At 40.8% G+C, this 15,089-nt stretch overlaps 1 protein-coding gene across 1 annotated transcript; it reads left to right on the forward strand.

The window, feature by feature from the left end:
- Positions 1 to 6,434: 6,434 nt before the first annotated feature.
- Positions 6,435 to 13,862, forward strand: LOC131776857 (tetratricopeptide repeat protein 28-like). The gene is made up of 6 exons (XM_066166541.1): positions 6,435 to 7,281; positions 8,212 to 8,403; positions 8,524 to 8,847; positions 9,532 to 9,687; positions 10,972 to 12,844; positions 13,170 to 13,862. Exons 1-6 carry the CDS (start codon positions 6,435 to 6,437, stop codon positions 13,171 to 13,173), a joined length of 3,396 nt encoding a protein of 1,131 aa, XP_066022638.1. The 3' UTR covers positions 13,174 to 13,862.
- The last annotated feature ends 1,227 nt before the right edge of the window (positions 13,863 to 15,089 follow it).

Consider the following 15,089-nt stretch of genomic DNA (forward strand, 5'->3'; position numbering starts at 1 on the left):
TTGTTGTCAGACGTGAAAATATTTCTCTTACATACACCTATAAATTTCATTGGTTTCTCTCATTTGCCTCGTGGTTTAATAGTCTGCACGCGATGTAATTTCCTAAACCCTTAAACTCCCAGAAGTGATATAACTTGTAACTTATCGCTGTAATATCAATACATTATCCAGCAAACAGGTAATGAGAACACTCAAAGTTTTATCAGGTAGAATTCGTTATTTTTGGTTGGCACCAATTTTCGTACCTACTTTGAAAGAAAACATGTAGCAGCTAGAGGGGAGAATTCACAATTAGATCACGGGAGTTTAACGTTTAACTGTGCGTGATGATCATGCGGCAGAAGCGCGTGATGAGTATGTGACAAAGCTAGGTAACGTGCTGTATATAATTATAGCTCCCGTCAATATCAAAACCAGCTACTATCTCTCGAAAACAAACGAAGTTTGAAACAAAGCGCGAGGTTGAAAAAAAATACACAATCCTTACGTTTCTTTTGATATCGTAACATTCGCGATATATTGTAATAATAACGGTAATATGGTTGTCGGTGAAATACCAGAATTTTTTCAGTTTCCAAAACGTGACATCTCCATCGCACGCTGTTAATGTACCATTTGTATCATCCCATATGAAGGTATCAAGGTCGTTATTAGAACCGAATTTATGAACATGACAGTTTTACTTTCCATGTGGGCTGTTTTTTTTTTTTCAATTGTTTTTTTTTTTTACCTGAAGGTAAATTCAATTCTTTTTTAAAGGAAACAGTTCTTGTAATGAGAAACTGTTGTATTACAATGTCCGAAATTGAATTATAACATAGCCAGCAAATTTGTCTAATCAAATTTAACTGCGCGAGCGTGCTTCATATTCCTATTTTTCACGCTCATGACGTCAACAAACAAATCCCTCGAGAAAAAAATTTTCCATCGGGTTGAAAATGTTATGAAACAATTGGTTTATACGTCAGCTGTTCGTTCATCGAGATATAAAGCACTTGGGAAGTTTGGAGAGCACTCAAGAAGCTAGACTTGCTCTCGGTTACGCCTCAAGCAACTCTTACGCATCTTTCGTGCTCTCCAAACTTCCCGCGTGCTTCATAACTCGATGAACGCACTCTGACGTATGAATCAATTGTTAATTATAACATAGCTAATAAATTTGTCTAATTGAATTCAATTACGCGAGCGTGATTCATATTCCTATTGTTGACACCCATGACGTCAACAAACAAATTCCTCAAGAAAAAAATTTTCTATCGGTTTGCAACTCAAGAAGCTCGAGTTACTCTTCTCCAGTCCCTCAAATTAACCTCGTATTCAGTGCCTTTTTTTTAATTCGAAATGAAAAATCGGATCCTTTCCCAACATAATTTGGAGACATTTTACACATGCACTTTGTAGAGGAACAGGGTCGATAAACGAGTTTCTTTACGCAATAGGCTCGCGGGGTGTTGGTAGAATTCGTGACGATAACGCAAACCCTCGTAGGTGTTTCGGTTTGGAATATGTTTCGCGAATTCTCCCAGCCCCACACGCGATAAAATGAAGGAATGAGAGAAAGAGTCTTTTATTGCATTATTTTTGATCGATGCTTATCCATGGCTATCAGGTACAACTGGGTTGTTTATTGCAACTCGCGCATTTTATTTAGGGACAGTCTTGAACGACGTTTCAACATATGAGACTGCGAAAACAAACAAATATGACACAACCCGCGGAACTTGACTGGAGCTGTCACGCAATCACAAATGCGTGACTAGGAAACTTTGAGATTCTCATTCTTCCTCTATGATTAAGTATACAACGTTTTCTTTAGATTACTTTCAACTGAGTTTCCTCTTTTTTATTTTTAACAATGTAGCGCAGTACAATCGATTCAATTTTATTTCTAGCTATGGCAGAAAGCAACCTCCCAACAACGGGAGAAGAACTGGAGGTGAAAAATGAGTTTCCAGCTACAGGTGAGAAAAAGCAACAGGGAAAGACTTCGTCATGGTGATTTTATACTGTTTGTTAATTAAGTATACTTTAATTCTGGTGTTCAATTTTTTGGACCACTTCGACTTGAATGTTTTGAGGAATCCACTAAATACGCCAGTATTAGAGCGCTAGTTGTAATTGCACATAATTGTGATCACTGACAAAGTTGAAATATCTTCTCGGTAATTTCAGCAACAGAGGAAAGTCAAGTCACGTCAAGTGACGCTGAACAGGATGTATACAATGACCCTTTAAGAGGTAAGAACACCGTTTTGAAAGACGTCCCAGTGAAGTTTTTGTCACATTTACATCAAAATTTGCGTATGTTCTGTGGATAAGTTTTTGAAACAGCAAAAGATTTTTTTTCAATTTTAAACTTTATTGTCAGAAAAATTAAAAAAACAAAGGGAAAAACAATTTATTGCTCGATCCGATCGAGAAGAATGCGTAGATATCATTAATTTTTTCATTAGCAATAAAGCGGCAAATTTGAACGCGACTACGCTTTGAAGAGCCTTAAATTAAAGAAGAATGAGCCAAAATTGGCCTTCTAGGCTTGGTAAAACTCGGTTTTCTGAGTTTTAGAAGTGCTTATCTGTAAATCAACGCACAATGTTTTGGAGATAAAAGATGTATCTACAATTTGCACCTAAAATGAACGATATTTATGCAGTAAAAAGTATTTTCCTTTTGCACTTAAAAATATAGTAAATTTGGTCATTTTTAGTATGAAAGTCATTTTCGGTAAGAGAGAACTGTTGGTACCCGTAGACCTGTCAAAGTCCAGTTTTGAAAAATTTGCAAACAGGTAACTTTTTTTAGGCCGCCAAAAGGAAAGTATTTACGCGAATACCTTTTTGTCCCTAATTGTTCAATACCTGTTCGGAGGAGCTTTCACGCAATTTGAGAATTGTACAGAGAAGAGGAGGCATTTTGTCTCGGTCGTATCGCCTGTTTTGGTCTTCTAAGTATTTTACACCTTTTCGGCCAGTTATGTCAACACCAGGCTCACGCTGTAAACCACCGGCTAACAAAATAGTAGAACCCCTGACTTTCACAACAGGCAAAATGGAAATTCGCGAGAAAGTAGTATTTTCCCAATAATATTTTTTTTCCAGTGAGCCTCTACGAGCATGTTTTCAATAGACAATTACATGAATGTAATAAACCAAAAAGAGAAAAAGAAAAAAGCATGTTTTTCTGACGCACTTATCACTCTTAGCACGAGGTTTCTTTTCTTTATCAGAGCATTCACAAGTTTTAACCTTTTTGGGTCCTGGCTTTGCTTTGCTTTATACATTTTTCCTCAACAACTCATGGGGTTTTATATTCCAATTTGACATTTTGTAAAACGCAACCCAGGTGTAAAAGGAATTTTGGAAAGTCTTTCGACCTAAATGTAAACCAAACAAACTTGATCTGGTTATAGCCAAGCTACAGCTGAAACTCCAGATAGCGTGCATATTTTAAAGCAAACAAAATGCACAGCTAAAGTCTCCTGAAGTGCAATTGTAAACAAAGTTGAGTTGAAATAGGATCTCCCGGTGAAATTTGGGATACTTTTAAAAACGTAACCCAGGTGTAAAAGGGTTTTTGGAGAGTCTATTGACCGAAATGTAAATCGTAAAACTTGAACTGGTTGTAGCCAATTAAGCTACAGCCCAGACTCCCAACACCTTACACATTTTAATGGAACAAAATGTACAAATACTAAACTTTTCTAACTTTTTTTTTCATAGCACTAAGCTCCTTTAACCTAACAGTTCGTTTGGAATTATAAAGTTAGCATCATCCGCCAAGGGTCGTGTAACTCATTACTAAATCATTAACACTAACATGGTGTGTTTTCAGGGATAGCGAAAGTATGTCTCGAGGAAGGTAACAAAGAATACACACGAGGAGAAGCCAATAACGCGATAAACTCCTACACGGAAGGACTTCAAGTGAACTGCAAAGATAAACGACTGAACGCCAAGCTTTACAGCAACAGGGCAACAGCTCATTTCCGTTTGGGTAACAATTTCATTTCTAAATATATAAATCTCTCATGCAGCGTTACAAGATATCGGAATACACAGTCTGCAGAAAGAAGTTGAGCAACAGCAGAGGAAAAGCACAAATACATGAATCCCCCTTTAGTGGATGAAAATTAAGAAAAGAAGTGATTCTCGTTATAAGACTGCAATTTAAGCAATTATAATTTTTCCGGCTTTTTTGCTGCAATTTCATTGGATGACCACTTTTTTAAACCTCATCTCCTGAATCTCATAGCAAACTACCTGGAATGTCTGGATGATGCAACAGTTGCTGTTCAATTGGAACCCACTTTAATCAAAGCTATTAAGAAAGGTGGGTTTTTCAGACATAAGCCATCAACATTCTGTTCTCTGATTTCGTCAAGAGAGGATTGGGTGGTTTATGGCAGGTAACTGCACCCCAAGTGTCAATTGTATCTGGTGTGTCAATGTCTGTTATGTGGGTAAAAAGCATAAGAAAATGTCAATAAACTCTCAAATACCGCTGCCTGTTTAGTTCACGTTGTAGAGCGCCGGAGGTCGAGGGTTCAAGCCCAAGACCGGACCAACACTCAGAGTCGTAAAATATCTGAGGAGAATGTGCTGCCGCCTAAGCTGTGACATCTGCAAATGGTTTGATATTCTTGTCCCGGATAAGAACAGAAAACCGTAAGCCCCGTTTCTTGCATCTTCTCTGTAACTCAAGGAGGCACATGAAAAATTCCCTTTCAAAAGTTGTAAACTGCTCAATGCAGTCTGCCCGAAAATTTCCCCGAAAAGTGCTGAAAAGCGTATAAGAGCACATTAAAAAGAATTCTTAATATAAATTCATCGTTATCATCATCAATTGAAACTTAATTGGTGGCCACTTTGCATTAGCTTCTTATTGTTCATCTTCAGTTCTTCTACAAGTTCAAATTTCCTTCATTATCACAATTTTTGTTCCCGGCTAAATGGGAAATTAAGTCCATTTTATCAATACGTTTATACTATAACAGTGATGAGTTACTTCGTACCACCAATTATTCTCTCCTTTTCAGGAGCCAGAGCTTGTGTCGAACTTTACTGGTATGAAGAAGCAAGGAGCTGGTTGTATATGGGATTGACAGTATCCTTTAACGAATGTTTCAAAGGTGATACGAGATGCAATGCGAGTAATATTTCAAGGAAAACAATACGTTCCGGAGAGATTCTGCAACACATAATGCAAGCAATGTTCTCCTGTCCTACACTGAGTAGATTAAAAGCTAAAATACTCTTAAAGAGTTCTTTCGATTATTCCACGAAACTTTACTCAAAAGAATAGGCCATATTAATTAACTCCCATGAACGACCAAGACAGAATTTCTCCTTACGACATCAATACAATATCAACCAGATAAGTGATGAGAATAAAGAAAAATATATTAATTTTTCGATGATTGGTTGATCGAATACCGAAATCTTTGAGCTTATACTATAAGAATTGTATGGTTGACAGTAAGGAGAATTACAAATTTGATCTGGGAGTTAAAGGGTTAATTCCCAGAGTTTGAGCTGAATGCCCCTCATTTTTGTCTTCAGACGAGCATCACCATGACGACCGAAACTAAACCAATAAATGCGCTGTAGAGCTAGTTTAAACTCTCCAATAACTTGAAATCAAATCTCTAAAAAAAACCCACGTTCGAATTATCATTCCAGTCTTAAGGTTCTATCTGATACTCTCATTGTTTTTTTAAAATACAAATATCCACTGCATTTCGCAAATCTGCTCATGATTTATCTACCCTTGACACGTTTAAGATTGAAAATAACAACAAACGTCTGCTTCAATTACTAAGGAAGACTAATGCTGAACTAATAGTCAGAGCAAACAGTTCTTCCCATCTCAGTAACGCTTATCAAGGCCTAAAAAAATTAAAAGCAGCTATCAAGTACCATCAGCGTCAACTAGAAATTGCTACAGAAGTGGGAGATAAGGCCGAAGAGGGAAGAAACTATTGCAGTCTCGGCAACGCTTATCAAAGCCTAGGACAGTTCGAAACAGCCATCCAGTACCATCAACGTCATCTAGAAATTGCTAAGGAAGTGGGAGACAAGGCCGGAGAGGGATTCAGTTATTGGAATCTCGGCATTGCTTATCACAGTCTAGGACAGTTCAAAAGAGCCACCCAGTACCATCAACGTCATCTAGAAATTGCTAAAGAAGTGGGAGAAAAGGCCGGAGAGGGATTCAGCCATGGCAATCTCGGCAAAACTTATTGCAGTCTAGGACAGTTTAAACCAGCCATCCAGTACCATCAACGCAATCTAGAAATTGCTAAAGAAGTGGGTGACAAGATCGAAGAAGAATTCAGTCATTACAACCTCGGCAACGCTTATCACAGTCAAGGACAGTTCAAAACAGCCATCCAGTACCATCAACGTCATCTAGAAATTGCCAAAGAAGTGGCAGACATGGCCAGAGAGGGAAAACGTTATTGCAATCTCGGCATTGCTTATTGCAGTCCAGGACAATTTAAAACAGCCATCCAGTTCCATCAACGTCATCTAGAAATTGTTAAAGAGGTGGGAGACAAGGCCGGAGAGGGATTCAGTAATTGCAATCTCGGCAACGCTTATGACAGTTTAGGACAATTCAAAACAGCCATCCAACACCATCAACGTCATCTAGAAATTGCTAAAGAAGTGGAAGACAAGGCCGGAGAGGGAAAAAGTTATTGCAATCTCGGAAACGCTTATCGAAGTCTAGGACATTTCAAAATAGCCATCCAGTACCATCAACGTCATCTAAACATTGTTAAAGAGGTGGGAGACAAGGCCGGAGAGGGAAAAAGTTATTGCAATCTCGGCAACGCTTATCACAGTCTAGGACAGTTTAAAACAGCCATCCAGTACTATCAACGTCATCTAAAAATTGTTAAAGAGATGGGGGACAAGGCCGGAGTGGGAAAAAGTTATGGCAATCTCGGCAACGCTTGTCGCAGTCTAGGACAGTTCAAAACAGCCATCCAGTACCATCAACGTCATCTAGAAATTGCTGAAGAGGTGGGAGACAAGGCCGGAGAGGGAAAAAGTTATGGCAATCTGGGCAACGCTTATGATAGTCTAGGACAGTTCAAAACAGCCATCCAGTACCATCACCGTCATTTGAAAATCGCTAAAGAAGTGGGAGACAACGCCGGAGAGGGAAAAAGTTATTGCAATCTCGGCAACGCTTATCAAGGTCTAGGACAGTTCAAAATAGCCATCCAGCACCATCAACGTCATTTAAAACTTGCTAAAGAAGTGGGAGACAAGGCCGGTGAAGGAAAGAGTTATTGCAATCTCGGCAACGCTTATCACAGTCTAGGACAGTTCAAAACAGCCATCCAGTACCATCAACGTCATCTAAAGATTGCTAAAGAGGTGGGAGACAAGGCCGGAGAGGGAAAGAGTTATTGCAATCTCGGCAACGCTTATCGCAGTCAAGGACAGTTCAAAACAGCCATCCAGTACCATCAACGTCATCAAAAAATCGCTAAAGAGGTGGGAGACAAGGCCGGAGAAGGAAAAAGTTATTGCAGTCTCGGCAACGCTTATCAAGGTTTAGGACAGTTCAAAACAGCCATCCAGTACCATCAACGTCATCTAGAAATTGCTAAAAAAGTGGGAGACAATGCCGGAGAGGGAAAAAGTTATAGCAATTTGGGCAACGCTTATCAAGGTCTAAGACAGTTCAAAACAGCCATCCAGTACCATCAACGTCATCTAGAAATAGCTAAAGAGGTGGGAGACAAGGCTGGAGAGGGAAAGAGTTATGGCAATCTCGGCAACGCTTATGACAGTCTTGGACAGTTCAAAACAGCCACCCAGTACCATCAACGTCATCTAGAAATTGCTAAAGAGGTGGGAGACAAGGCTGGAGAGGGGAAAAGTTATGGCAATCTCGGCAACGCTTATCAAGGTCTAGGACAGTTCAAAACAGCCATCAACTACCATGAACGTCATTTAGAAATTGCCAAAGAGGTGGGAGAGAAGGCCGGAGAAGGAAAAGGTTATGGTAATCTCGGCAACGCTTATCACAGTCTAGGACAGTTCAAAACAGCCATCCAGTACCATCAACGTCATCTAGAAATTTCTAAAGAGGTGGGAGAGAAGGCTGGAGAGGGAAGAAGTTATTGCAATCTCGGCAACGCTTATCACAGTCTAGGACAGTTTAAAACAGCCATCCAGTACCATCAATGTCATCTAGAAATTGCTAAAGAGGTGGGAGACAAGGCCGGAGAGGGATTCAGCCATGGCAATCTCGGGAACGCTTATCAAGGTCTAGGACAGTTCAAAACAGCCATCCAGTACCATCAACGTCATCTGGAAATTGCTGAAGAGGTGGGAGATATGGCCGGAGAGGGAAAAGGTTTTGGCGGTCTCGGCAACGCTTATCAAGGTCTAGGACAGTTCAAAACAGCCATCCAGTACCATCAACTTCATCTAGAAATTGCTAAAGAGGTGGGAGACAAGGCCGGAGAGGGAAAAAGTTATGGCGGTCTCGGCATCGCTTATCAAGGTCTAGGACAGTTCGAAACAGCCATCCAGTACCATCAACGTCATGTAGTAATTGCTAGAGAAGTGGAAGACAAGGCTGGAGAGGGATTCAGTCATGGCAGTCTCGGCAACGCTTATCAAGGTCTAGGACAGTTCAAAACAGCCATCCAGTACCATCAACGTCGTCTAGAAATTGCTAGAGAGGTGGGAGACAAGGCCGGAGAGGGAAAAAGTTATGGCAGTCTAGGCAACGCTTATCAAAGTCTAGGACAGCTCAAAACAGCCATCCAGTACCATCAACGTCATCTAGAAATTGCTAAAGAAGTGGGGGAAAAGGCTGGAGAGGGTAAAAGTTATGGCAATCTTGGCAACGCTTATTGCAGTCTAGGACAGTTCAAAACAGCCATCCAGTACCATCAACGTCATCTAGAAATTGCTAAAGAGGTGGGAGACAAGGCCGGAGAGGGAAAAAGTTATGACAGTCTTGGCAACGCTTACCAAGGTCTAGGACAGTTCAAAACAGCCATCCAGTACCATCAACGTCATCTAGAAATCGCTAAAGAAATGGGAGACAAGACCGGAGAGGGAAAAGGTTATGGCAGTCTTGGCAACGCTTATCAAGGTCTAGGAGAGATCAAAACAGCCATACAGTACCATCAACGTCATCTGAAGATTGCTAAAGAGGTGGGGCTGAGGGCTGGAGGGGGAAAAATGTATGGCAGTCTTGGCAACGCTTATCAAAGTCTAGGACAGTTCAAAACAGCCATCCAGTACCATCAACGTCATCTAGAAATTGCTAAAGAAGTGGAAGACAAGGCTGGAGAGGGAAAAGGTTATGGCGGTCTCGGCAACGCTTATGGCAGTCTAGGACAGTTCAAAACAGCCATCCAGTGCCATCAACGTCATCTACAAATTGCTAAAGAAGTGGGAGACAAGGCTGGAGAGGGGAGAAGTTATTGCAATCTCGGCAACGCTTATCACAGTCTAGGACAGTTTAAAACAGCCATCCAGTACCATCAATGTCATCTAGAAATTGCTAAAGAAGTGGGAGACAAGGCCGGAGAGGGATTCAGCCATGGCAATCTCGGGAACGCTTATCAAGGTCTAGGGCTGTTCAAAACAGCCATCCAGTACCATGAACGTCATCTGGAAATTGCTAAAGAAGTTGGGGAAAAGGCTGGAGAGGGTAAAAGTCATGACAATCTCGGCAACGCTTATTGCAGTCTAGGACAGTTCAAAACAGCCACCCAGTACCATCAACGTCATCTAGAAATTGCTAGAGAGGTGGGAGACAAGGCCGGAGAGGGAAAAAGTTATGGTGGTCTCGGCAACGCTTATCAAGGTCTAGGACAGTTCAAAACAGCCATCCAGTACCATCAACGTCATCTGGAACTAGCTAAACAAATGAACGACAAGGCCGGAGAGGGAAAAAGTTATGGCAGTTTCGGAAACGCTTATCGCAGTCTAGGACAGTTCAAAACAGCCATCGACTACCATCAACGTCATCTAGAAATTGCTATAGAATTGGGAGACAAGGTTGGAAAGGGATTCAGTTTTGGCAGTCTCGGCAACGCTTATCAAGGTCTTGGACAGTTCAAAACAGCCATCCAGTACCATCAACTACATCTAGAAATTGCTAAAGAAGTGGGAGACAAGGCCGGAGAGGGAAAAAGTTATGGCGGTCTCGGCAATGCTTATGAAGGTCTAGGACAGTTCAAAACAGCCATCCAGTACCATCAACGTCATCTAGAACTTGCTAAAGAGGTGGGAGACAAGGCTGGAGAGGGAAAAAGTTATGGCGGTCTCGGCATCGCTTATCAAGGTCTAGGACAGTTCGAAACAGCCATCCAGTACCATCAACGTCATCTAGAAATTGCTAAAGAGGTGGGAGACAAGGCTGGAGAGGGATTCAGTCATGGCAGTCTCGGCAACGCTTATCAAGGTCTTGGACAGTTCAAAACAGCCATCGAGTACCATCAACGTCATCTAGAAATTGCTAAAGAGGTGGGAGATATGGCCGGAGAGGGAAAAGGTTTTGGCGGTCTCGGCAACGCTTATCAAGGTCTAGGACAGTTCAAAACAGCCATCCAGTACCATCAACGTCATCTAGAAATTGCTAAAGAGGTGGGAGACAAGGCCGGAGAGGGAAAAAGTTATGGCGGTCTCGGCATCGCTTATCAAGGTCTAGGACAGTTCGAAACAGCCATCCAGTACCATCAACGTCATGTAGTAATTGCTAGAGAAGTGGGAGACAAGGCTGGAGAGGGATCCAGTCATGGCAGTCTCGGCAACGCTTATCAAGGTCTAGGACAGTTCAAAACAGCCATCCAGTACCATCAACATCATCTGGAAATTGCTAAAGAAGTGGGAGACAAGGCCGGAGAGGGAAAAAGTTTTGGCGGTCTCGGCAACGCTTATCACAGTCTAGGACAGTTCAAAACAGCCATCCAGTACCATCAACGTCATCTAGAAATTTCTAAGGAAGTGGGAGACAAGGCTGGAGAGGGAAGAAGTTATGGCAATCTTGGCAACGCTTATCAAAGTCTAGGTAAGTTCAAAACAGCCATCCAGTACCATCAACGTCATCTAGAAATTGCTAAAGAGGTGGGAGACAAGGCTGGAGAGGGATTCAGTCATGGCGGTCTCGGCAACACTTATCAATGTCTAGGACAGTTCAAAACAGCCATCCAGTACCTTGAACGTCATCTAGAAATTGCTAAAGAAGTGGGAGACAAGGCCGGTGAGGGATTGAGTTATGGCAGTCTCGGCAACGCTTATCAAGGTCAAAGACAGTTCAAAGCAGCCATTCAGTACCATCAACGTCATCTGGAAATTGCTAAGGAAGTGGGAGACAAGACTAGAGAGGCGTGTGCATTAAGTTCTGTTGGTATCATTTATGAGTGCCTAGGAAAATTACAGAAGGCCTTTTTCTGCTATCACTCGAGTGTACTGTTGTATAATGATATCAGGGCCAGTCTTCAACTTAACGATCAGTGGAAAATTAGTTTTCGTAATCAGCACCAAAGTGCATACGAAAGCTTGTGGTGTGTAATAATCAAGCAAGGTAAAAATATAAAGGCTCTTCTTGCCGCAGAAGAAGGACGTGCTCAAGCTCTGAGAGATCTCATGGACGCAAAATATGACCCTGGATGTTCTTCAATGCACAGAGCTTCGTGTGTTTCTCTGAATCGTGTTCCGTTAGACACAATTTTCATAGCTGTGAGGGGACCGTGCCTTTACTTCTGGATTTTCAGCAATGATGGCATAAAAGTGAGACAGGTACACGTCAACGATTATAAGTTTGAGGATGAATTGAAATGTTTCATCAAGCTACTGAACAAATCTGCTCTTAAGGAGATCGGTGCAAGAGATACTGTTGCAATCGAAAATCCTCCGCTTGACTCGCCGCCAAAAGAGGAAGTGGTCAATGATGTGATGCGAGTTGATTTGAGACGCTCCCAATCGAGTGCTTTAAAGAAGCTGCATGACGTCATCGTTACTCCTATTGCTGACCTGATCGAAGGCAACGACGAGATCACATTCGTTCCTGAGGGACCATTTTGCCTTGTACCTTATGCAGCGTTGCAAGACTCCAACTCATCATATCTAAGTGATTCTTTCAGAATTCGTGTGCTTCCCTCTCTGACGACCTTGCAACTAATTCATGATTGTCCAGCTGACTTTCACGCGAAGACTGGTGCATTGCTTGTCGGTGACCCATGTTTCAAACATCTCATCTATGAGGGAACACTTTTGATGCAACTTCCAGGAGCAAGGAAAGAAGTGGAGATGATTGGACGTATCCTCAATGTCTCCCCTCTCACTAGAGAAATGGCAACAAAAGATGAAGTGTTAAAACGAATATCATCAGTGGCCTTAGTTCACATAGCAGCGCACGGCAAAATGAAAACTGGAGAAGTTATCCTGGCACCAAACGCCACAAGAGAAAACCCTCAGCCGCAAGAGAAAGACTATCTACTGACGATGAAAGATGTCCTAGAGGCTGGGTTGCGAGCACGTCTGGTTGTACTTAGCTGCTGTCACACTGCTCGTGGGGAGGTCATGGCTGAGGGTGTGGTCGGCATGGCGCGTGCACTTTTGGGTGCCGGTGCTAGATCTGTTGTGGTAACCTTGTGGACGATTGACGACGAGGTGACCCTGGAGTTCATGACTTTCTTCTACGATGCACTTGCCAAAGGCAAGAAGGCAAGTGAAGCTCTCAATCAGGCCATGAAGTGTATGAAAGAAATTGAAAAGTTCAAGGAGGTAATTTACTGGGCACCATTTGTACTCATTGGTGATGACGTCAAACTAGATTTCAAGGATATTGGAAGCCGAAACAAGTAAATATTCTGTTTATACATTCTATTCAATACAAAGTTACCTTAAATCATAATTATAGCTTATGTATGAGCAGTGATACTTGCGTGTTATTTTCCTTTCAGTTGGCTTACGAATTTAGTTTTTGCTCCTGCAAATTGAGATGCAGTACAATCAAGTGGACACGTTTACGATGATGACATTCTTGTTAGGAAACATAATAGGAGTAAAAAAGCAAATTTCTTTTAAAACAATGCTGTTGTGCAATGTATCGTTTCCGCATGTGCTAGGAAATATTTCATGAAAACTCAACCATCCTCCCTAAACTTAGCTTTTTTTATTTTTCAGTTAAGGCAGTGAGCATTGGAATCCCAGAGTGTTTTCGGATACCTGCAAACGCTGATATTTGAACCAGAAACCAGTAAGCTACTTATGAATCTTTCTCAAGAGTCTTCTTTTCAAAGCAAGAAGAACCAAAAGACGGCCAAAGTCAAGTTTAACAAGAGAACGGATTTCCTTTGATTCAAAAGTTGACTTTTCAATTTTTGCTTGACTGAACTGCTCTTTAGAGCTTAATCTTTGATGTTCTGCTGAAACTACTGTTTTTTTTTCCATATGATGTCTTGAAATTATCACTACTAGTTATGTAAAAAGTTAATTTTTAATCTAAGTATTACTTACTAGGCCAATTTGGGCGTTGCATTTACGTCGAAGTTGAAACGTCTTGGAAACGTTTCCCACAGTTTTTTTTAGACTTTTTCTCAATCGGTTTCTTTCTCATGAGTGATGTAAAGCTGTTATAGCCATGTGCATGTGTGGAGAATTTCTATGGAAATCGGAGAATAACTAGTTGTCCGATTGCTCGATTATCTTAGTTTATATTAGATGGAAATTGTGATTAACTTTTCGAGGATTTGTACCCAGTCATTGGTACTTAAAATTAGTTTCTGCCGATCAGAATTTGGTTTATCTGGACTTAAAATGACAGATTTTGGCCGTAATGGCCAGGATTTAGTTCTTGGTATCAGTTAATTTTCTGAAATTTCTCCTTTAAGTGGCGATCTCTGTAAGAGCGTCCAGGGCATTTCGCATCGGAACAAAGTTTTCCCTCAAACTTTGCCCAATAATCTATCTTTGGATGGAAAGTGTGCGCTGTTATTGCCGGTTACACTAAATAAAATCATGTAGTTTGGTTCTGGAATGTTCATACAGGTTGAATAGCATAAGCTGTCAGAACTCAAATATGAAATAACAGAAGCTAATTTCCTAAAAAAGAGATTACCATTAAAAGGTTGACTGAACGCCAATCAAATTATGATATTCGATACGTTGTTGTTGAAGTCTTTCGACACAAGATAGTAAAAATTTGTCAAATTTTGGCCTTTTAAAATGTTAAGAGTATCAATCAGTGTGGTCTTAAAGCTCTGTCCTATTATATTTTCAACTTAAAATGGTTAAAATCTAAGATTTATTGAGCTACTTATATAAAACGGTCGGAGAACTAATTTGCATAATCGGCTGTCACGGTAGCAAAATAGCTAAAAGTTTGAAGTCACCACGGCGAAGAAAATTAATAAGTGCGAGATGTTTCTATATTTTTCTGCTGCCAAACATCTTATTAGAAGAAATCAAGCGGAGTTTTCAATGGTCTGGTGTGGACTTAGGCAATATCAACCAAGAAAGAAAGCGTACTTTTCACCAATTTCAGAAAGCTGTCTAACGAGTGTTTTTAAATAAATTATGACGAACCTCTGAATAAGCGAATATCAAAATTGAAATGCTTTTTTTAAATCTTACATATCACAAAGCTTAAGAACACAAAAGATCTTTTGCTGCATGCGGTGTGATACGAGGACCAGGCTTTTTAACTTTAATTTTCGATGTCGCAAGCGTTCAAAAAAGGGCCTTTTGCAGCTTTGACTATTGAGAGCTCTAAAAATTTTATTTTAACGTATTTCCAGAAACCAATGTGGTTTTATTTACTTGCTACAAAGGATAGATTATTAGGCAAAGTTTGAGGGAAAACTTTGTTCCGATGCAAAATGCCCTGGACCGCTCTCACAGAGATCGCCACTTAATTTTGAATGCGATTAATTGTGTTATTTTTTACAAGAAGAACGATGCATTTTAAGTATATTGCGTACTCTAATCTCCAAAGGCAAAACGAGAAGTTTTATTTTATAATTTTAGTTACTAGCCTACAAAGCATTGAAGGAAGCTCAGAACGAGCTGGAAAGTTGGAGCCAAACGATTTTATTTAGTTTCTCG

This window comes from Pocillopora verrucosa, chromosome 5 (assembly GCF_036669915.1).
Source record: "Pocillopora verrucosa isolate sample1 chromosome 5, ASM3666991v2, whole genome shotgun sequence".
Classification (NCBI taxonomy): domain Eukaryota; kingdom Metazoa; phylum Cnidaria; class Anthozoa; order Scleractinia; family Pocilloporidae; genus Pocillopora; species Pocillopora verrucosa.

Coding starts and splice junctions, on each gene's coding strand:
- LOC131776857 (XM_066166541.1), top strand. CDS start 6,435: ATGGCCAGAGAGGGAAAACGTTATTGCAATCTCGGCATTGCTTATTGC. Junction 8,848..9,531: donor GGGGGAAAAGGCTGGAGAGG/GTAAAAGTTATG, acceptor AATGTCATCTAG/AAATTGCTAAAGAAGTGGGA. Junction 9,688..10,971: donor TGGGGAAAAGGCTGGAGAGG/GTAAAAGTCATG, acceptor AACGTCATCTAG/AAATTTCTAAGGAAGTGGGA.